Source organism: Thunnus thynnus, chromosome 2, assembly GCF_963924715.1.
Source record: "Thunnus thynnus chromosome 2, fThuThy2.1, whole genome shotgun sequence".
Lineage (NCBI taxonomy): Eukaryota > Metazoa > Chordata > Actinopteri > Scombriformes > Scombridae > Thunnus > Thunnus thynnus.
Genome location: NC_089518.1, coordinates 14,618,047 through 14,642,481, shown reverse-complemented (window position 1 = coordinate 14,642,481; position 24,435 = coordinate 14,618,047). Strand labels below are relative to the sequence as shown.

Here is a 24,435-nt window from a genome sequence, read left to right as displayed (position 1 = left end):
TTCTGTGTAACTCATGATAGCTACAGTATAAATAATAAAATAGTTTTTAAAAAGAAACTACACTGAGTAAGTTTGTGACTGGGCCCTCAGTTAGGTTAAATTAAAATTACTTACCAAAAGAAATTGTGCATGGCAGCTTACAACATACAGAGCACTACAGTAACATACTGTAGGCCTGTTGTCTATTAAACTAGGGAGGAAGTGAGGGCTGAAAAATATCACACAGTTAAAAGCTATACACGCTGATAAATAAACAGAAATTGAAAATGGCTATATTTGTTGTTGTAATTATAAAAAAATAATTTAAAAAATGGAAAGAGGGGCTTTGGTTGTTTTGGTTAATCATTTACTATCAGTCATACCCGGAAGCATTACCTTCAGTCAGGTTGGCGGGGCGAAGTCCGAAGTGGAACAGGTGACAGCAGTCAGGACACCGACACGTTTCAACCAGGTAAACAAAACCAAACGACGACTACTGTGGATTTTAGTTTCACTTACCTACGGTTGAGACAATTTCTGGTGGGTTTAGGCTATATTTATCTGCCAGGTGGTTACACAACAGATGCACAGTTGTAGCTACAGTAGCTAACAGTTCACCAGGAGTCCTCATGTGGACCTCCGTAAGACATGTATCACAGTCATTAAGTCAACTTACCTGAAACCAAGAGGTTTTCTGATCAACTTCACAAAGGTTTGCTAACATTTAAGTGTAGAAATAATGGGAGGTGGTGTTTGAACTACCATACGAAGCATAAATTATACCATTTTAAGCTAAGATCCACAAAATCCTGAGTAGCGTTAGTTAAAAGAATGAGGAACTAACGGCTTATTAATTAATGAATAACTAAGTTTCTAAACGCATGAATAAAGAGAACAGAGAGACTATGCTAACAAACTAGTATAAATTTTTAGTCTGTCAGACCACTCTTTCATGTTTAGCTCTTAATTTATATTAGCACTGTATCAGCTGCTAAAGCTTTCTGCTAACTTACCATAATACATGATGTAGCCACACTAGATGGTAGCTAGCTTCCTAGCTAACTGATAGAAACATATTGTGACAAGGTATATATATAATAATATAATAATACAATGATATATATTGATAATATAGATTGATTTTTCACAGGTAACATGTTAACTCCTCGCTTTTACCAACTTGCATTTATTCCAGTTTTTCAACACTGAGGCGATGGCTGCTGCTAACATTTGAAATGAGACAGACTCAATATTATTATTCCCAGATACAAATTTTGTAACCATTAATTAACTTATAATTAGTAATACAATACTAATCTCACAGATAGTATCATACACATGCATATCATACAATAATAAATACTTAACATATATCACAATATCATCATTAACATTCTGTTTTATACAGTAGGCTAATATACCTTCACTGCTTTATGGTTAGAACTTTAAGTTCAATACAGTCACCATTAGAGTGATCAGAAGAACGTTTAATCGATTAATAGATTAGCTGATAGACAGAAAATTAATTGGCAACTGTTTTGTGAATTGAATATTCATTTTAATAATTTTTTAAGTAAAAATGCCAAATATTTGCTGGTAGCATCTTCTCACGTGATGATTTAATGATTTTCTTTGTCATACAAGATATTACTTGAATTTCTTTGGATTTTGGACTGTTGATCAGACAAAACAAGACATTTGAAGACAGTACCATGGATCTTTACTTTGTCATTTTTCACTGTTTTATAGATTAAATAATTAATCCAGAAAATAATAGCAGTTTAATGTTTAATTGATAACAAAAAAAATTGTTAGTACAGCCCTGGTCACCATAGACCATTCAACTATTCAATATCAGTTTCAGTTTTCAGGTTTATAGCCTATACCATGTAGGAACACTCTGAGGTTTTCTTTGGGAGACGGAAATAAGTTTGGATGGATTTTTCTTTGGTCTGCCTTGATGAGTCTCTCAGCCTTGATGTCGTGCTAGAAAACAAAGCTCATTTTGAACAAATTAATGTTACAAAGAGATCCTTCATTCTATTAGCTAATTTGCTATCCTGTTTCATTTGAATAAGTACAGCTATCTAACATTTGTTAAAGAGACAGCTGTTTCTGGAGTAAACCCCCTAATTTGATCAGCTTAATTGCAATAGATTTTGTAAACATCAAGATTGAATGCAGTAACTTTGTCAGTTAGTACAAGAATGCTTTAAACCTAATCTAATAAAATTGCATAGGGAACCTTTGCAAAGCCACTTACCCTGTAAAAGGCTTGCATACCCATTAGGCAAAAATTCCCTTAGACAGGAATAGATAGCAATTGATTGGGACTTCCTTGAAAATATGTGATCACTCCCTCTAATTTGTGATTTGGTGAAGTCATTGGGTGGTCTCCAAATGCTGTTTTGTCATTGGTTTCACTTGTCATTTTATCCTGGATTAGAAGGCCACTTTTTCTTCTGGATCCTAATAAGCCTCATCAAGAAGTCAATACTGTAGTGTTCTGGTCATTTCAGCCATGAAAACCCCCTGTCCATTCTCCGTGTAATGACCCCCTAAGGATGAAATCCTCAATGTGTTTCCGTAGCTGCATTTTTGTATATTTATATTTGTATATTCAAAGTCAGATTTAAATCAATGTATTTTTTTAATTGTCCTGTATGTCCCAAAGTACAAGAATGTTTTTATACCACATTGTTTTCAACATTTACATGCATTACTAGCAAATCTTGCATTGATTCTCATGATGGATCTGAAATTTCTTCTCAGAAGTGAAAAAACTGTGGATCAGTGTAGTATGAGAACTCTGGTGAAATGCCAGAAGCGTGCTGAGGCTCTTCTGCTTTTCTAACAGAGCTTCGACATGTCTGAAGTAAGCGACCAGCTGCCTACAGAGCCCATCTCTGCAGTTGGAGTAATCACTTCACTCAGCAAGGCTCCTGATGGCTACTATGTTGTGAGTACTAATTTTGATCTGTAGGAGACTATTCGTCATGAAACACATAGGATGGTTTAGTAGGATTGGATTGTGCATATGCATTATTTTTATCTCCTTTACTGTAAAAGCCACGGGTGAATTTTTTTTTAAAAAAAGAAAGAGAAACAATAATTTACTCTTGTGAGGCTCCTCCATAAAACTTAAAATGTTTTTTCCAGCATTATTACAGGGACAAAATCTAAAATGTCAATCAGTGACTTCTAATGCATTCATTTCTGTAAGGTTTTTGTGTTTTCTCTCCGCTGTCGGTTGTACACATAATTGTTGTAACTGGCGTACAGTATAACACACTGCTATGATGTTGGCAGCCTTCCAAGGTGTTGGTGATTTATTTTTTCTTTTGTTAGAGCTGTTAGATGACTTATTCATAAAGTTTACTTTGATGATTAGGAGGATTCCCTTCCTGACATTGTTATCTTGCCACCAGTATCACTGACACACCAGAGGCAGAGGTTTAATGATGGTTCGTTTATGCCACACAGAATCATTTTAAGTTTGTCCCTGTGTTTTCGTTATATCCAAGTATACCGGAAAAAAACATCAAAAATAATAGGAACATGTAAAGATGTAAAGTAGCGCAGGATCCGCTGGTTTGTGTTAACTTTTTTCTTTGTGAAGGAAGAGTTTAAAAAGAGAAGAGTATGCGAGTTTAACAAAGCACAAAACAAGCTTAAGGGCAGATCCCTCTTCCTCTCTCTCTCTTCCTATCTAGTCTTCTTGTTGTTGCTTTCACCCTACGCCCCCAAACCCTCCCTCTTCCCCCAGTTTTTATCTCTTCCTGCACCACCCTACACACCCAGCTTGTTCTAATGTCTGGCAGATGATGGTGGGTTGGCATCTGAACGAAGCCACTGGCAGGGAAACTGCATACACACCACACGGTAGTGACAAACAGAGAGAAACCCCGTCAGACTTCCTCCTCAGCTGCTCCACTGCGCCAGCACGTTAATGTTGATGTGCAAGTATTGTGCATGAACCGGAGGCCTAACAGCTATAGTCTCTGACTATACATTGCACTAGTTTGCCACTGTAATAGATGCTCAGTAGTGGTAATATTTTTTGTTAACCATCAGGTAGTACACCTGGGTGGTATTCCAGAAAGTGGGTTTAGTGAAAACTCTGAGTTTGCTATCCCTGAGAGGAGGGAAACTCTGAGTTTTCAGTTCCAGAAAGAGAGATAACTTAAACTCGGGGTCAGTTTCCATGGTAACTGGCTCTGTGAACCTAACCTGCTTGCTGGCAGGTTTTCTTCAACAAACCCTGAGTTTCTCTTTGTATGCTCCCTCTGACAGAGCCAGACAACCTCTTCATTCATTCAGTCCATATCAAAGCATTTATTAGTGGAGGTTTACTGTCTGGCTGGACACTAGTTTGTTACTCAAGGACTATTTAAAGTTACCACTTCTATGCACATCAGTCATTTCTTTGAACAGCAGTTTTTGCTCTCACACTCAAATATTACACAGCGTGAATTCAGCCTGAGCTCAGAATAAAACCTCTGCATGTCCTTCTGTTATAACACTGACTGCACACAAGACAATGAAATCTTTATTGCACATAATGTGTGATCTCTCTTTAAATTTATAAAATTGATTTGACACTTTATACATGTAGGATCAATGAATAATTATCTCTATCACTCATGATGTGATTGGTCGTACTGATGGAACATCATTCCTATAATATTGGAGATTATATGTTAATATTTCTGAGTGAGCAGGATCGAGCAGCATCACTGAATGTTGTTGAGCCAAGATATAAATAGATCATAAAATCTACCGTATTCTAACCTTGATGCCTTTTCAAATGCAAATCACCAAACACATTATTACTGGATTGTGAGCTTACAGTCCTGTCTCTATGTCTTTGATCTATATATTTTTTAAATCTTTAAGTATATTTTTCATCTTCAGTTGCTGCCTCAGGTGTTTTGCCCCCATAAGATTAAATATATTTAAAATATAATGTAGCTACAGCCTGATACACAGTCAGATTCCACTTTATCATCCATTAAGGAAATGTAAGTCTGGTAAATGATGAATAAATGGACAACACTGAATAAAACATTATTGTGTTAACTTATTGACACTTTTCCTGCTCTGACTCTCTACGTCTACTGGATCAAAATGAAGGCTCTGCCTTTAATTTACCTGTTACCATGGTGAATCGTGGTATTGGAACTCCATTGGTGATGGCTTTTTCCATTCACTATGCATGCACTTAACTCAGAGTGAACATACTCAGAGTTGATTGAACCGACTGATCAGCTGTTCTGGAGCCGTTCATCAGCTCAGAGTTCAGGTTAGACTCAGAGTTTGTTGAACCTACTTTCTTGAATACCACCCTTCTGTCAGACATTTGGAAGTAGTTTGGACTCAAAGCTTAATTCAGAGAAAGGAACACCAGGAAACTATTACTGCAGTCAAGTGCAAGAATGAAACGACTATTTTATGTCACCTTGTGTCATTAGATACATCAGTTTATGTATGTTTTTGGATCATCATTTGGATTATGAACTCTGACTGCCACAAAAAATAAGATGACTGGGGCATAGTGGAAACTAGCCCCAGTCTCATGTATTTGCAAGCTTACATTTGGGTCTCAGAGCTAACTCATCAGTTTCTTTCAACGATAATTAACCAACAATGTTTGAAAAACCCAGAACGTCATTTGAAAACAATTACTACTGTTCTGATGGTATTTTCTGAATTCTCAAAGACCCTTCCAAACATCTGGATTTTACACAATACTGAACAATTTTAGATGCAATCAACAGCATTTAAACCCAACTGCTTATTATGGTGATTTTTTTATGGTTATGGTATTATGGTGATTATGGTGAGCCACTAGTGGTGGCTGTAGGGATGCCAATATCAGCTGGTTGGTCCACCACTTCGGTCCAGACTGAAGTATCTTAACAGCTTTATGCCAAAGTGATCCCCTGAGTTCTCCTCTAGTACCACTGTGAGGTTGACACTTTTGGTTTTTAGTGAAATGTCTCACTATTGGATGGATTGCCAGGAAATTTGGTACAGATATTCATGGTGCCAAGAGGATAAATCCATATAACTTTACAGATCCTCTGTCTTTTCATTTTGCACCACCAGTGGGTCAAAGTTTTTACTTATTCAGCAAAATATTTCAACATCTACTGAAGAAAATGAATTGGCACAAAACTTTGTACAAACAGGATGGATTGCTTTGAAACTTGGTACAGAAAATAATGTTCCCCTCAGGATGAATTGTAATAGATTTACACTGGCAAAACTAATAAAATACCCATCAGCCTCATCTGTATGTTGTATTTAGTTCTAATTAGCAAATGTCAGCATGCTAACACACTAAACTAAAATGATGAACACATTAAACATTATACCTGATAAACATCAACAATTTAACATCGTCATTGTGAGTACATGCTGACGTTAGCATTTAGCTCAGAGCACCACTGCCTCCTGCCACCAGTGCCTAATTACAGCCTCACAAAGCTGCTAGCATAGCTGTAGACTGTTAGTCTTGTATGTGAACGTATCATTGCTTCCCGTCTGTCATGTTTGTCCCTGTTAGGATATGCTGGAATATATTCGTGGGAAACCAAAGTTGCACTCCAGATATTGAATCTTACATAGTGTCATTTTTAGTGATACATTTCAATCCGTGTTAGCTTCCTTTTGTAAAAAATAAATAGATAAAATGAAAAAGCATGTTCTTCAAGGTAATTAAATATCAAAATCATACCTGTGAATAAAAAAAAGTCGAGTACAAGTCAGCCTCTAAGATAAAATTCAAGGCTTTTCAGACGCTGAAGCTCTATTTCAAATGCATTTGTCCCATCTTCAAGAACATCTTTTGAACATCAGTATGTGGTCTTTCATCTGTAGACTTGAAATACAAACAAAAATATCAACACTTCACATCAGCGTACTAATGCAGTGCTGAGAAGGGGAAGTCTCAGGATATTACACTGTATTGATTTTTTTTTTCCCTTTCATACAAGACTTCTTTTCAAATTCCTCCTTAATACTGACTGCTTACCATACTTACCATACTTTTTATACAGCAGATCAAAGGGCTGATTAACTCTTTTGCTCTCTGATACGATGCGCTCACATCTCTGAACTTGAGCAGGTTGTTCCAACACAAGAGTGCACAGGCCCAGATCAAACACTGTTCCACTGGGATCAGGAGGTTTGCTGAAGCACCAGCAGCCACCCAATATCAAACGCCACGAGCACACTCACACACATTTACACTCTGTGCAAAGGGGATATGTGTGCATTTCAGATTCACCTGAGCGTTTGACATGTTACCCTCATAAACTCATTACAGAAATCTAAGTGTATTTGAAGAAACATAGTACTAGCTTCAGATTGACTTAGGGTTTAGAAATCCAAGCTGCACTTTTTTTTTTCTTTTTGAGGAATCATTTGTGCTTTAAACTATTCACTCTTTTTGTGAATAGCTAAAAGAGTTTGAAGAGAAGATAGGCACCGCTCTCATGTCTGTGCATTACCGTAGTAATGAGACTAGGGCCAGATGGTGATTAGCTTATCTTAGCATAAATACTGGAGGCAGGGGGACACTAGCTAGCCTAGCTTTGTCTAAAGTTAAAAAAAAAAAAAACAACCAGCACCTCTAAAGCTCCCTAATTAACTTGTATTCGTACACAAACAGAAATTTGAAAAAGACAATTTGTGGTATTATGAGGAGTGACTTAATGTAACTATTAAATGGCAAAGAGCCGGGAGCAGTCACTTCCCAGAGTACTGACTCATCAGCTGGGCAACCAGCAGAAGTGCTGCACAGAGGTAAAGGGCGGATAAACTGTTGTTTGTCAAGACAACATGTCACCACTTACAGTAAGTCCTTCTAAAACCATAAATTCGGAGAAAGTCAAACTAGCTGTTTCACCCCACTTTAAGGTTTTCATTGCTAAGCTAAGATGAGAGTCAGTCTTCTCATATAACTCTCAGCAAGAAAACCAACAAGCTTATTTCCCAAAAGGTCGAGTTATTACTTTAAATCAAAGAGTGTTTTCTAGGTTTCACAACTGCAGTTTTTAATATATAGTCAGGAGTCAGTTTGTCTATTTTCAGTTGAGAGATAAGATCTAAAACAGTTTCCTCCTTTAAGTTTTTCTTGTCTTTGAACAGACCGGTTTCCTCTCTTATGTATTCCCCAGGTGGTTTCACTCTCCAGAGATTCTTGATTGTATGCCTTTATATCCTTTTATTTACAGCCGAGCGTCTCAGTGCATCACACTAACTCGCTGTCACTGTCTGTCTTCCTTCATAGGAATATTCAGCCCCCCAAAAGTGTCTCATAGGTGGGCTTTCAGATCACTGTAAGCGTAAGATTTTAGGAAGTGGCGGTTGAATCTGTCATTTCGTTTCAAATCAAATGATTGCAATATCAGAGCTGCGACATCTCTTATCAGACACGCAGCACTTCATTGATTGAGTTCTGTGTAATAACGAAGCAGTACGGTGGCGGATTCGAAAGTATTAGAGAAGAGCCACTGCAACTTAACGCATGCCTTTCCCGCCGTGGCTCAGCAGTCGGCGTTTCACATTCAAGCTGCGTCGCATCCTTGCTGCCGGCGGCTGTGGCAGGATGATGCCTGAGGTGCCTCCTAGGAGGACCGTGCCCTCGTTACTCCTCAACTTGACTTTGGGTTTCACAAAGCGAGCCCTTTGTTTACGCTGACAGGATGCGCTGGCTACTGACCTGGAAAAAGTGGCCAAGACGGGTTGTCTTGTAAGGAAGAGGGAGGCTGGTGATGTATAGGCTCCTTCTGGGACCTTTCATGGAACTGCTGTTGGAGACGCCCCGCAATCCCTCTCTCTCTGCTCATCTTGTGCTTTTTTTCTCTCTCTCTCTCTCTCTCTCTCTCTCATCCCGCTATCTATCTCTGCTCCCCACTCTAGTCTCCGCTCTCATCCCATCTAGTCAGTGGTGGTTTTGCATGAATCTCCCCATGCCATGTTTCCCCCACCCAGCCACCGGGGTCATTCATCATTATTGTCAAGGGGGTAATGTGTGTGGGTGGGTGCAGAGATCTATGACTTCTTCATTTGAATGAACCTCATTAGATTGACTCTTCTTTGTAAAGGATCCCTTTAGAAAATAACTCTGGCAGTTATTTAGGTGATTCTCACATGATAGCCAATGGAACATGACGTTTCAGCCAAGCATATTTGCTCGAACGATGGAGGAGTCTCTGTGATGCAGTCTGCAGGTTCTATTTTGCTTTATCATTCTGCCCTGCACACCTACATTTACATAGCAATGTAGTGTAGGACCTTGAGCTTGACTTGTGGTGCCCAAATGCTGTCAATATGATGCAATCTATTTTTTTTTTTTACCGACTCCACTGATCATTTACAACTCCGAATGAGCCTATTGTACAAGGACACGCTGCTTAGGTGCTTGAATTTAGACTTATTTAGGCGCACACAAATTGAAATTGCTTTAAATCCTCAGTAATTTATTCTTAGAAGACCTGTCTCGTTAAATAATAGAAGGGTGTAGAGCAGTGAAAGCATTCAAGGTGCATGTGCATCGTTCTCAGTTTACCTGTGTCTCACTCAGGGGATACTACAGAAGGTTTTTAAAAAAAGATACATTCCACATTCACCCCAAATATAATCCCTGCTTTCCCATAGAAGCACACTGAAGTTTGGTTTCCTTATTAGAGCAGATCGTTGTCAGGGCATCTTTAATCAGCCTGGTCCCGAGGGATGATATTTTTAGCCACCTTTTTTGGAGGCTAAGACTCCTTTACCCACACAGAGCACTAATGAGATGGAGCGCTAGTGTAGGCAAGCGTTAATTAAGGCTAGTATGCAAGGGAAGAGGCAAAAGCAACACGCTCATGGCATACATACATTAACTTTATCCCACCTCCTGCATTTTTTTTTTCTCTCCTTGTTTTTTTTTTTTTTTTTTTTTCCTTCTTTTTTTCACGTAGGTTGCACAAACAACAGATGGCTCTGATGCCGACCTGTGGAAGGACGGCTTATTCAAATCCAAGGTCACTCGCTACCTCTGTTTCAACAGAAAAACTGTAAGTGTGAATGTAAACTTCTCACTTTCCCTATGCATTCTGCACTAAAACCTCATCTGCAGCTCCTTTTTTTTTTGTTTGCAAGCGGTTATTAGCTCGGTTTCCTGCTGCCGGAATATATTTATGCACTTTGCACTTTGATCAGTGAAAGTCTCATTTAAAAAGGCCAGTGTTGGCAGTGCAGTTTTGAACTTTTACATATAATGGATTTGCATGCATATTCCAGTTGAATAATACCTCAGTGAGATATTTTTCATGTTGTAGGTCCTCCTGAGGATATTTATGGTTATTCATGAAATAACAATGAGCTGTATTTTAACTATTCCTAATTATTCAATCAACAGCGTCCCTGTAGAGAAAATGGTTACTAAATAGTGATTCTTGAAAGGTGATGCACATATAATTGTGAATATAAAAGTAAAATCATTTTCAAAGAAAGAAATGACACCACAATAGACACTTTCATTAGAGTTGAGCTATATATAGAGCTCTCAATCTGAGCTCTTATGTGAGGGAAATGATCTTTGATTGGTTCACATATTGCTGTTGGGTCATTTTGGACTGTGCCTGCTGCCTGTAGCCTCTACAGTTGATGTGTTGCTGCATGGCTGTCAGCTGCTCTATGGCCATAAATACACCTGCTGTCTAAACTTAGCGCACGCAGGTTGCCATTGGCTGTCTATTAATGAGTTCTTCTTGGTTGCAGGAAGATAATGCGGACAGCATTGTAAACAAAACCTGCATTTTTGTTATTATTTTGCATCAGCTCAATTTTTAGGACTTAATCAAGTCTCCTCTTTACAGTATGTCCTCTAAAAGCCAGACAACTTGGCAGCCTCATGCCTGAGCTCAATCTGGTCCTTAGTTTAGTATATAGCATACAAATAGCCTTCCACTAGTTCCTGTATATTATCTTAAAATGTGTGTCCACATTGTTTTGAAGACTTTGACACAAATAAAACATGACGGAGCCATCAACAAAGGCTATTTTGTCTGCCAGTCAATGGAGCTCCCACTGTAATTGTCTATGACAAAAACAGATTCTGTAAAATTAGCCCCTGAATTATGTGGGGGGAAGTAAATAGTTTGTGATTTATCATACTCTAGGTTGGAGGTAGAAAGCCCCTTTTGTCAGGTCCTGATGGAAAAAATCTCCCCAGCAAAAGGGGAAAACACTAAAAAAGGTTTCATGCATAGTAATAACATTCATCCATATTCCTCCTTAAGTCAGTATAAAAACTATGAATAAAAAATGTCTTTAATGGTAATGACTGTCGGGCAACTGTAGCAGTGGAATCCAGCCTTTCGGACGCATCAAGTCACGCCTGGCTCGCCCCACTCTCTACTGCCGCTGTGTATTATTGCAATTTATTATGGCAAAAAATGAAAATGTAATGGGAGGCAGGGAAGAGTCATGCTTGAAAATGTCAACTACACAGTCCCTGATTGTTTTTAACCAGTCCCATTCTGTTGATCAGACTGCCTCCTCTGTCTCCCATCTTCCCACAGCTTCTCGCCAAAAGGTTGAGAATGATTACAAGTTCACAGATGCATTCTCTCATTGAAAAAAAAAAAAAAAAAAAGCTATTAGAGAGTAATTACTTCAGCTATTTTGTCAACCCTTCCCTTTAGAGACTTCCCGAGCTTTTAGTAAATCATCGACTCTATTATCTCTACATTTTCTTTTCCGGAGCCCACCAAAAAAAAAAAAATGACTAACCTTTTCTTTATCTTGCTCTCTGTCCTTTTTTTGAAAGTTGAATTTGCATACACGACTTTAAATATTCCGCCTTGTCTTTTAGGGGCCCGACGTGGTAGTGGACATGAAGCTGACTGACATTAAGGACACGTTGCCAGAGGGCTTCGCACCTGTGCAAGAAACAATGGACACAAGTAAGTAAACAGTCAATAGCAAGCACAGGCTCACTCCCCCTCTTCTTGTTTTCACTCTCCGACCAGCTTATGCAGAGGTCCTCAGGGGCAGCTTTGCTTGAGATAGTGAATGTTTTATGGGTGCAGGTTAGCTTAATTTATGGTAGACTGTGGGAATAAAATAAACATTTGCCCTGGAGGTACAAGAGAAGAGAATCATGAGTCATTGTTTATCTCAGCTGGAGCTGTGCTTTTCTTTATGAGGGGCTTATTTATTTATGTATTTATTTGGGGAGAGGACGAGTGGATGGGGGTTATCTAATATTAATGAAATGCATTCCCCAATGCTTTAGTGCTTTTTGAGTGCTATGTATTTCCCCTTCACTATCCATTCCTTGGAAATGTAATAATATTTTGGTGTGGGGAGTGAGGACAGCTTGTTTATTATTTTTATTATCATTGCATTTACACTGTACTTTCTAGTGGTGCTGGGGAAATAAATGAGCGAGGCACAGATGCAATATAGGAAAGCATGGCAATGCCTTTTTTCTTTTTTTTGCCAGAATGAAGAAAAGAGATTATGTTTTGTTTGGCTACGGTGTAATTTAATGTTTTATTACTTTATGTGAATCCATGTTTAATGTATACATGTGACATTATGTATGAGCTTCTATCTAGAATATCCAGTTTAAATCCCTGTTGTGCACTAAAGCTGATGGAGGATTCACTTGCTTCTGTCATTTTACCTACTAAAATGATAAAAATGATAATAACGTATGTGGATTTTGTGGCTTTCCACTGTCCACTCATTTCCCTTTGAGCACAGCAAGTCACCCAGTAACTGATATTAGCCCATCGCTTATTCTGGGATGGGTAATGACTAAATAGCAAAGTATAAGTGGAATTTGTGAATACATAGTTCTCCTAGAGGTTTGAAATGTTTATAGAATTTTTTTATTTTTAGCTTGAAACTCAGAGAAGACAGAACTAAATACGCAACCGCCAATTCTTGACTGACACCCTCATGTGTACCTGACTCATCAGAGGAAACTGCCATGAGGAAGAGGAGGCTCTGTGTGAAAATCAGCCCTCGCGCCGCTGCAGAGACGGCTGTGTATGACATCCAGATCACTACGAAGTCCAAGTACCAGCTTGTTAACTACACCTGTATAGGGTGAGCTTTCCGGCACCGGAAATAAATGAATTGATGATTTGTATCTTCTATCAATCACCATACTTTTTTTTCTTTTTGTACAGTATGAAACATTTTCTAATTTGCATGAAGGGTTACTATGAATGACACATCCTCTGTATGTCACTTCTTCCTTAAACAGCGAGGTTAACAACATGGGGGTATGGTGTCGTATGGGAGATGTTCCTAAGCATCAGTCATCTCAGGAAGAGTCCAGCAAAGCTACCAGTGACGCCCCATCCGACGTAGCGAGGTAACGTCACGCTGTAATATTTAGCGACGCCTCTCGAAGTTCAACTTTCCTCCTTGCTTCTTTTTAATTCCATGCTCACTTTACTCTTGAGCTGTTGTTGCGTCTCCGTACCATATGTACAGCAATGAAGACACATGCAATTGATCACTCCCGAGCAATCTGCTGTAAAGGTTGTGGCTGGACAACAAGGTAGTGAGGGTGAACCGGAGAGACAGGCTAACTAGACAGGATCCCCTGAACAAGAACATGAGTTCAGTGAGGGCTAAACTCCTGCTATTTGCGGTGTGTCCCAGGAGGCAGAGGCAGGTCGCTCTCTGACTGTGGTGACAGGAGTGTTGTACTGTGCAGACAAAGAGGAGGAGATGTAGCCCGGAGAGGGAGCGACAGCTGCAGAGGAAGGGAGGAGAGCTCCAAGATCTCCGCCATGCTGGAGTGCGTGTGTGTGTCTGTGTGTGTGTGTGTGTGTGTGTGTGTCCCTCTGCTCATGCTGCTCAGGCATCCTCCGCCTCAGGCCTCACAGAGAACGGAGCAACCCTTTGTACTGTGTCCAGATCAAACAGCTCAATTATTTATCGCAACGAAGAACTGGGGATTTCCACAGCAAATTGTAAATAAACAACTGAGACTCCTTCGGTGTGGCGGGGCTGCGGAGAGAGGGAGGCTTGGCACCGGGCGCTGATGGGTTTGCCAGCTTGAAGTGCTACGCTTTGCCATCCTGCGCCGGGCTGAGTAAAAGCCACTTAAAAGCCACAACAGGCCAGAGCGACAGATGCCAGCGGGCTCATTCAAACCAGAAACCTCTATTCATACGACCGCTCAGCGGGACGAGAACCATAACACGGACGGCCGTGAATTCAAAAACCCGAAGTTCAAAACTCAGTAGAATCGCGAATCGCCCGCGTTTTGGAAGTCGGTGGTCAATAATCTTTGATGTGTTGAAGTGATGCGAGAGCTCAAGCCCATGTGCGCCTTCGCAACTCTTACCGGTAATCCTCAGTTCTTTTGAAGCCCACTTTCAAGTTGGTGAGGCCCAGAGGTTGGAATAAATTGCACCTCGAAGCTACTCACACCCCCCTCCTGATGCCTGCTGAGATCACAGGCTGCTGTTTTTGTATTAACATTAAAATTCATTCCACAGTCAGAGAGTCTTCTTTTGAGAGTATTTCCATCCATAATGCACTGACACATAAGGACGGGACTGTGGGCAATTTAGACAGTGGCAGTTCTTTGACTATTTATCTGGCATCCTCTCTGTGCTGTTACATGCACTTTAGACAACCATACATACAGCTATGAATATTTCTGTGGTAATTTGAAAGCCACAGATTACATGGTTTGACACAGTGATTTATAAACAGCTCTTCAAGACTCACTGATTGCTCAAGTAAGTACAGTACTACAGTGTAACTGTCTGAATAGTATCACCCCCACTATACTTTATTCATATTCAGCAGGAGAATATTCTCTCCTCCATTCCTCCTTCGGGCTATCTATAACAACTTTATGGCCTTTGGAGAATAGCACCTCTTAAATTTAAGTGCTCTTTACAGTCAGTGGAAAAGATGTTTTAAATACAGTCAATAATGTGTACATTTTTAATGACCCTTATAATTTTGAAAGCTGCAGTGATCTCTCTCAAATGTTACGTTGCCTCAGGCGGCGAGAGCTTGTTAGAGTTGTGTACCAACGTAAAAACCACAAATCAGGTTTTTTTTCCAGCAGTGCAGAGCTGCAGTACACAGTAACTGCAGGGTGTTGCATCATGATGCGATACACACAGTCATGGCATCAAGACTGTTCTGTTTAAATTGTTTTGTCAACTGAAAAATCAAATATTTTTTTAAAGTGTTGTATTAGTTTCTTAGAAATTAGTAAAGGATGTACAAGTAAAGATCAAGGAGAAACACCAAAACTGAGATTGTTATTTCTTATTGGCTCAGGCTGTTGCACCATATTGAGCCACTAAAACTGTTTAGGGTACAGGCCTGTTGAGCAGTCTGCTGCGCAAAACTGCGTTTGAACCTCGTGTGTTTAATGCCTCTTTAACAAGTTTGTCTAAAGCATTTCAACCAGCAACGGCGCTCTGTGTTTCGATTCATAGCTGCAGCTTGATGTCAGCCACTTCGGGCTTGTTCTCTGTCAAGACAGACCATATCAGCCACTCCCCTGACTTTGTAATGTGAAAAACCTGCACCATCCGGTCAGCCTTTAAACATGTCCAGTAAAGTATCCCTCCTCCTTCCTTCTCCTGGCCAACGCTGCCATTTGTTCTCCTGATAAAACTGTCATTGCTGAAGCTGATATCTGACCTCTGCAGTGACTGCTAGCATAAATTAGCCTTGTACTAATATTGCAATTTCTCTCGCTTCACTCAGAATCAAGGTTTTTGACATTTCTCTTAGAATAATAGGTTATTGTACACACAGACACTTTTTAAATCAAACCCGTACAGTGATAAAAATGTCAAGGCCAAATATCTTTTTTTTTTTTTTTCTCTCTCTTCGTTGCATAGCTGGCTTTTTCTTTAACACCTAGAGAGTCATCAATGTCAGGATTGGCATGCATATCAATACGTTTCGGATTGCTCTGTCTCCTGCCTGTGACACTCAACACATTGCTGCAGCTCTGCAGGAGTATTGTATCAGCTTTCATTGCTCGCTGGTTAACCAAGACTTCCCCACTGCACACGACTCCTGAGAGAAAAAGAGACACCGTGACTGTCAGCGTGTCGCCTGACAGATCTCCCATCTGAAGTGTTGGAAAAACAATCGTTTCCAGCTCAATCTCACTCATTACTTTGTTGTGTTCGGAAAAAGTTGCAAAAAGTAGCTCAGATCAAGGGACGGGATTCAGAACGGTGTCAGGAATGATCGAGTGATCAGCTAAGATCTGATGGGCTCAGACTGTTCAGTGATTTGCCACCAAATTCAGAGAGATCCTCTTTTCAACACCTGACACCGAGCTTAAAGGAGGATAATGATGGGTGAGAAAGCAGCTTCCACAAAGCAGCACTGTCGGCACATAGAGGAAGGTGTGGAGATGTTGTCACGGGAAAGGCTGGATGTGTGTCAAAACAAGAGCTTCCAGTTTTCTGTATCGCAGCTCTGGCTCTTCAGTGATATTACTCTCATCCTCATCTTACCTCTCCACTGACTACCACTTGTCTGTCCCTACTGTCTCTCCCAGTTTCTCCTCTCCTTCTCTCTCTCTCTCTCTTTTTTTTTTGTTGTTTTTGCACAGACAACTCTTTCCCTTATTCCACGTGGAACAACATAAAGAACACCGCACGAAAAACTCTGAACTGTAATTCACGTCGTCAAGTAATCCTCAGCGCCGTGTTTTTGCTTTGCCGCGCTAATATGATTTTAACTCGGACAGATTTCATGGGAACATAAGACTCTTGATCTGCGTTGTAATTGTGTAAATCTTTCAGGCCGTGTTCCCAGTTTTACTATAATTTGATGAGGAACTACACTATAATTGAATATTCAAATTAGGAATATGTGTCAATATGGCTCTCCTTGCCTGAAATGAAGATTAATTGTTGTCAAAACTCCAGTGGCCAACATAATACAAGCCCCAACACTGCTGTTGATTAGCAAATGCACTTGCCATGTTTTTGTTTTAAGAATTAGTTGTCTAATTGATTTGCCATATGTTACCCTCTCCAATGCACCTAAAATTGTATTTAGAAATCACCAATTTGGATTGAGACAGTTTTGTGTTTCTAACAGATGGGAAAAGCAACCCCGGAGGTTGCCTTTTAGAAAAGCATTTCATGAGCACATTTCCCTGCTTCCACATTTAAGTACCACCTTCACTTTCTCCAATAGATAGATAACCAGACTTAATGCTTTTTTTTTTTTTTTTGCTTCGTTTATGGTTCCTCTGTGTATTAATTGAACAACATTAACGCAAACACATTTAAAGCATTTCCCACCACTTCAACAGTTTTTTTTTTTTCTCTGTGCTTTGAAAGATGTGTACCTTTCTTTCTCAGCAGTGGAATCAACCTTTGCAAGGTAAAAGAAGTCTGCCTTGAATATGGCAATCGTTCCCACAAGATTGATGCCAACCTTTTAAAAATTCACCATTGGCCTGGATTTAACATGGCCAAATGCTAATGTAAATGAGGAGAAGAAAAGTCGACCCTTTCATTGCAAATAAATCTGAGTTGCAGGCTTCAGCTCATAAATACCACAGCCTGTCAGAAGTCTTGTTTTATTGCTCTTGATGGAAATTATTGCATTTATTTATCTCATCGGAAGAGATAAGGCTCTGAAAGCCACAACTCATGTGCAGCACCGTCACCCTCAGAATATGCAGATCTGCCTTTTGTCTTAAATTTTAAGAATTTAGGCTTTACCAGCCCTCCCTCCAGTAAAGATTGATGATGTTATCCATAAACAGACAAATACAGAACGTGGATACACAAAACACACACTACATTATTTGCAACTTCACACCTGCTCACTTCCAAAATCTTTTTATAGTTCAGCAGCAGGATCCTTGTCTACCTTACCTTACATGTATGTGTCCTCCAATCAGAGATTTCCCCTTTTAATGATATTGCCAACTACTTTGCATTATCATTAAAGGATCATTTGTTTTATAATACCATTCTGGAGCTCATTTTACCTTCAAAGTATGTCATGTTATGCAGTTTTCTTGAAGCTGTGATTTTTTTTTTTTTTTTTTTTCCCCCCGCTCGCTGCGGATTTATCGATCCGTAGGGGTGAGTCACAGGGTGTAATTCATGATAGCTTGATTGATGAGGATTTCAATCTTATATGGTTTGTTAACTTCAACTGCCCACAAAGTGCATTCTGTGCTGTTTTCTGTAATACAAGGCCATGAAACGTTAAAAACAGACTTCCCTTGAATAATAGAATCTCCCAGTTCCTCCAGAATTAACAAGATCCTGCTCCAAGCCCCTGTTAAAGGTCTGTTCAAACCCCTGGGCAGCTGATGCACGCTTTAACTTTTACTATATTTTTCCCTTTTAGTTTCAGCCTGGTATTCCAGATCTCTGTTTTGCCTGTAGATGGACATAAAAAGTCTTTGTACAAGTAGGGAATTTCCATGCTAAATAAATACTCTTGGAATGTCTTTGTCATATAAGTTGCCACGCATTTTGGATGTTTCTAATATGCCGATCGATGAAATAGTATTGCTCAGCTGACAGAGCGCTGTTTCTTTCTTTCTTGCCAGCCAGAAGACCACGAGCAGGCCGGACTATGTGAGCCAGAACAGTGGGATCTACACCATGACAGGTAGATAGTGTCACACTTTAAATATATGCAAGTCAGTTCCATTCATGACAATCACCAGAAACAATAAGTTGCATAACTGCAGATCTGTTACTCTTAAAAAGCAGTGATTTGGCGAAAAGGTTCATAACTTGGAATCAGGCTGTCTTATGTTGCACAGCATGTCTTTCCAAACAGTTTATTCTCCACTTATATGTACATAAAGCCAGCTCCTCTGGTACTTGATCTACAGCAATCTACATCTAGATCTCCTCACTGATGGATACTGAACAGAGCTTTCCTTATCTGAGCAAACGTGACTTCCCAGAGGAGCTCCGCATTACACTCAAGAGAACATTTAACAGCTGTCAAAGATGATCCATCACATGCCATACTTACATATGTACCATGCATGCACTGGACGAATTCCCTTCTCTTTGTCAAGGAGAAATTCAACTACAGTACAATGCTCCATGACTGAAACAGAAGAAAGGCTAATTTGTTTGGAAGCAGAGCTTAGATATGACAGCCTCAGAGCCACAGAGTCAGAGCCGGCTGAGATGCTCTATCTTTAAAGAGCGTGTGATCCACACATGGTGAATGAGGCAGGCAGGTTTTTATCCAGCTGGAGAGAGACACCATGTGGTGAGGATTTCTCCTGCTGCTCCAGCAGAGGCACACCCAAGATCTGGACATGTTACACCCTGCTTTTTAAAAAAAAACCAAAAAAAAACAAAACAGCTATCTAGCTATTAAACAAATGATGATTTAGAACTTAATAAGAAAACGTTAAAATACATAAATTCATTTGAATTTAAAGTATCTAAATTTAACACAGTTTTGTTCTTTTTTTTTTGTACACAAACAACCATTTTAAGGAAGAAAAAAAAAAAGATGAAAAACAGTAAGCAATTGACTCTAAAAATGATTAATACATCATTGTGTAGGTATGACAGTCACATTATAAGTTAGTCAAGACAAGTGTGCAAAGTGTGGCCCTGAAGGAGCAGACATTAACACACAGCTGAATGGTTTGTGGCATTTGGTGTGCGATTCCTCCACTGGGACGAGGTTTGAGTGACAGTGAAGAACATGCACATACTGTACAGCGCACTGCCAGCAGTCATCATTTACCTCCAGAAAAAAAATGTCCTTTGCAAAGTACACAGAACCCCTCTTTCTTCTACCTTTACGCGTCCCTTCGTGAGATTTTAAAAGAAAAGAAAGATAATTGAGTTAGCCCGAGACGGCTCTCGCTTTATTGCCTGAGACTGTGTACTCGTCAGCCTTACAGCATCACACTGTGAATGTGAGAGTACGCAACTTCCCTTCATTAACAATGTGATAGCCTGCAGACCAAGTGTGAGGTCGTAGCCGACAGCCTATTTGTGTTAATTGTTAGCGTGGTGGTAGCTGGGGCGTGTGTGTGTGTGTGTGTGCGTGGGTGGGTGCGCGGGCGCCTGTGTGTGCACGCGTGTGTGCGGGCTGACAGCTGGCCAGGTTCGAGTTGGTCTAAAACCATGTGCGCTCTGTCAGGGTTGTACAGGCGCCTTCTTTAGGATTGATGAATTGCCTGCTTTCTTGATTAAACCCTCCGTCACTTCCCAACAAAACAAAAACCCCAACACAAAAAAAAAAGAGCGAGTTGAGGGGAGGAGAGGTAACATGTCTGGGAAATCTGTCATCTGCAGTCACATCATGTACTGATGTGATATGCAGGCGCTTTGACATTTATTACCAGAATATTAAAAACTAATTCACATTTATTTTGCAGCCCTCTTTCACTTGACAGTTCAAGCTCATTTGAAAAGTTATCAAGTTTTCATAGCAGCTCCAACCTTTTGCTTTTTCTACACCAGCGTTGCTTTGATCCATGCCAAGTCCCTTTGCCAATTAGGTCTGTTATTCATACACTGACAGAAAAAGCAGGATATTTTAAAGGTAATTAAACTTGCATTCTTGAAATGTGTCTAAAAAGCATATGTTTGATAAAAATAAATAAATAAATAAATAAATGCAAAGGAGGTGAAAACTCTAAAATAAACCCGTGTGGCATTCAGGCTGTTGCATATAGTATTCAGCAGACATCCACCTGATAAAAAGGTAAACGTAATAAAAAGTAATACATTTACATATCTATCGCATTAATCAAAAATAAATCCTGACATTGGCCCTGATCTAACGTAATATGGAGAGCAATTATTTCCCTATCCATTAGAGGAACTTCAATTAACAGACACGAGACAGTTCATCCTTCAGAGGAGGAGGAGGAGGAGGAGGAGGAGGAAAAAAATAGGAGGCTCAAAATTAACTTGGGTTTGCAAAATATCTTGGCAGGATGACAGTGATTTTTGATTTTCAGGAAACAATATTAGAATTCTTATTAAACTATGTGCATCTGCTTTTAATTTGCTGCAAATAATTGGAAAATGCAATGGAGCTTTCCAATTAAAGCTCCACTTTATGCTGTTTAATAATACCCTCATAATATTATAGCTTATGAAATGACAGGTGAGTTGGTGTATGAATAAAACATAAAGCCCTGTAATAAGAGACAGGAAAAAAAAAAAAAAAAAAAAAAAAAAACGAGACAGTTGTTGGGGGGCTTTTAAATGCTCGACATAATTTGCATATATTAATCTCCTCTTTTCAGCCTTATCAAGTATTCCACTGTATTTGAAGTTAAAATAGTCGTGACAGGCAGGGGTACGCTTCGTTTTTCCAAGGATTTATTACTTGTATAATTCTGGATCTTTAATAAGCCAATATGACTGATCCTCTGAGTTCTGTGGAATTTGGTTAATTGTTCCAGATGGTGCTCACTGATTATGCAAAATTACTTTCTTTCTCCTCTTTTTCCCCCAACTACACCATTTCTTGATTGACTAACATGGAGAAAAAAGATTATTTTTGGCGCAGCACTTTCATTAAGAGGGTTCTCATCAGGTTTCAAACAAAAGTTCCATCTTATCTCCCTGTGTAGTTCTGGGCGAGGCTGTGCAGAGGGAGGAGATCAGCCGACTCTTATCTCATACCATGATGGATCTCAACTGCTTCTGCACCGCTGGGGTTATATTTTAGAATAACACAATTCTTTAGGCTGAGGGATTAAAAAACACGACCTCTGTATAGTGACACAAAAGTTATTATTAGTGTATGCCGTTCTGTTCTTTCTCTTTTCTCTTCTCTTTCTCTCCCGGAGATTGATGAAATTACTAAGCAGCAGGGTTGGTCCTCCACTTGCAGCTCGGGCTCCATCCACAACTCACTAACATTCTGTTTTGCATCAGCTAAACTGAGCTGAATGAATCATTTATGGAAGTGTTATGGGGGAGGTATGGGCAGATTTACTGCCGAGCTTTTACTTTAGATGGAATGGGATTTCTATGAAACCGATCTTGATGTCTGAAGTAATGCCAAAGCTTACATCAAGACATGAAAGGAACGCTCTTAAAACCCACGTTTTGCTTCTTAATTCCCCTGGTCAGCAAAAGGCGAAACAGAGAGAGAGAGAGAGAGAGAGAGAGAGAGGTTCAGCAGGAGAATAGTATTTGCACCTAATGTGTAGTCACACACACGTACACAGATTGTTTACTACTCCCCACCATGAATGACATGTGAGTGTTGAATTTCTTCTTTATAATTTGAAGCTTTTTGTAAATTACACAATATTTAAATTTGCCTTAATTCAGATTTTTGTTTGAGCTCTTTCCGCATTTCTCATATTGAAACAGCAGCATGTAGTTTCAGTGTATTGGGGTGAATACTGCAGAAATGAATCAACCCATTGGCTAAAAATCACACCAGAATGCATTAAACTAATCTATTAGAAAGATAACTGTGGGAAAAAAATAGAAACAAAAGGTAAGCAGTTATGAGAGAGTGTGTCAGTGTCATAAAAAAGTTTTAGAAATTCAAGTTTATGGAAATGACAGAAGAAATATTTGTTACATTGTTAAATAGTTTTTTTGTGATTCTGGAAATTATTAGTGTGTATTTTCCATAAAACAAAATTTAAACAAACACATAATCTCTGGTTTTATGTAGAATCTCTAATCCGAACAGCAAATGTTATGATAAATATCTGAAACATCTATCTGAACTTGTAGCCCAGCGTTTGACCAAAGTACCTTTAAATCCAATCCATTGTGATTTGTATAGACCGTGTATATCTCCTCAATCATAAAGCTCTTTTGGATTCCAAGAGATAAAACAGACTTCTCTGAGGAAACTCTGTGAGTGTTTATCCTATTGATATGTCAAATATCATATCGGTCCGGTAGCAGAACATGATCGATCCCGGAGTGATGGTGCCATTAAGTATTTGGGGATCAATCCTGTATAAAACGTAATGGGATTTTTGACTGGAGCCTTGAGACCCTCAGGCATTTTTGGACCTTTATTACAGTCAAATAAGAGACTTTAAATGGCTTTGCATTTGCAGGCCAGACTGGACTCTGGAGTCTCATCCCTCATTGCTTTCTATCCATCCCTGAGATAGAAGCAGTGCTCCATTAGTTTCAGTGTCCAGACGTGGACAGCCTCAATGGATGGGCCTGTCACGGCTCCCTCATTTGCCCCATGTACAGCAGGGTTTGTTATCACACATCTAATTAGAACTTGATAAAAAATATTTCACAAAAATCCAGTCATTAAATATAGTTTAAGGAGATTTATGGTCAAATATGCCTTAAAGATCTTTTAATGGCTCTGCTGACTTGTTAAGTTTGTAATTAATGATCTTCTAATACATACTGTGGTGTGATTTAGAAAGCACAATGAGATTCTGGGAATGAAGTCGTTTTGGAAAAGGGCATCTGGGGCTCCCAGAAGCTATATTAAATAGTTCTGCTCAGACTGGTTTGCTTAGAGCCATGAAGTCTGCTGTGAAAAAGTTCAAACACATCAGCTTCTTTACATAGATGGGGCCATTTCTGTGTTAGGGTGCAAGGAATAAAGCGTGGTTAAGAGACAGTCCTTTTGTCATTTCATAATGGTCAATTAGTGTGTACAGAAAAGTCCTGGGCTCCTCCGTAGTGGGTGTTGGCATTTTTTAAAGTACGTTGTATAACAGTTTTATTTAAGCAATGGAAAGTTTTTTTTTTTGAAGTCCACTAATCCACACACAGTGAAACTAATAAGCAAATGCATGTGTATCAAACTGTAAAAGCATTATACTAATAACAGTCGCCTGTTTCATCAGGAGAGTAATGGTGTCCTTATTAGCATAATTAATGACAAATGGCAGCGCAGCATTGGTGGATTGGTTCTAGGGGATGATAAATTGGTGGATGCCCAGGTTAGTGGCTGCCAAGGAGGCCTCTTTGGCTGTCATCCCTCCTGCTTCCGCTCTGGCACAGTTCATTACTCACCGTGTGAGATGCCACTTTACATTGCCTGGTACTGTGAGCATGGAGAACTTAATAATGCCACCCACAACCATGCAGGGCCTGCTGCTTTACCCACAGTCCAGAGGGCAAGTAGCTCAGCAAGGGCTAGGGGTTGTGGGGAGCAGGGCAACATGGGAATCATCTCCTGCAGCTGCACTGATCAAAACAAATCATGCGTCAGTCACTACTTCGGGGGAACCAGGGCCATATGACCCAGTCTCCAGTGCTGGTGAGTGTTTCTTGTTAGGATTTCTGGGGCTCGCCACATCCCTCGCATCATTACTGGTTAGTTTGCCCACAGAACTGCTAATTAAGAGGGGATTTGTGTAATTGTGCCTTCTGCTGTGTCCCATCCGGCACATGCAATTTACTGTCAGCCCTCTGCCAGCTTTTACACTTGTCCAGAGAGGCGTACCCCATTTATACACACATT

General features: G+C 39.7%; 1 protein-coding gene across 3 annotated transcripts in view; it reads left to right on the top strand.

Annotated features, from left to right (window-relative positions):
* Nucleotides 1-369: 369 nt before the first annotated feature.
* The window catches only part of mvb12bb (multivesicular body subunit 12Bb), a 36,881-nt gene continuing 12,815 nt past the window's right edge, over nt 370-24,435 (top strand). For 2 of the 3 annotated variants that reach the window (XM_067604858.1, XM_067604878.1), the window contains exons 1-7: nt 370-451; nt 2,837-2,938; nt 9,951-10,046; nt 11,849-11,939; nt 12,963-13,092; nt 13,253-13,363; nt 18,575-18,636. In XM_067604858.1, coding sequence (XP_067460959.1) covers nt 2,846-2,938; nt 9,951-10,046; nt 11,849-11,939; nt 12,963-13,092; nt 13,253-13,363; nt 18,575-18,636 — 583 coding nt within the window. In that variant the 5' untranslated portion in view covers nt 370-451; nt 2,837-2,845. Of the gene's footprint in view, nt 452-562; nt 692-2,836; nt 2,939-9,950; nt 10,047-11,848; nt 11,940-12,962; nt 13,093-13,252; nt 13,364-18,574; nt 18,637-24,435 lie in introns of those variants that run through there. The other variant, XM_067604868.1, reaches the window with a different exon arrangement.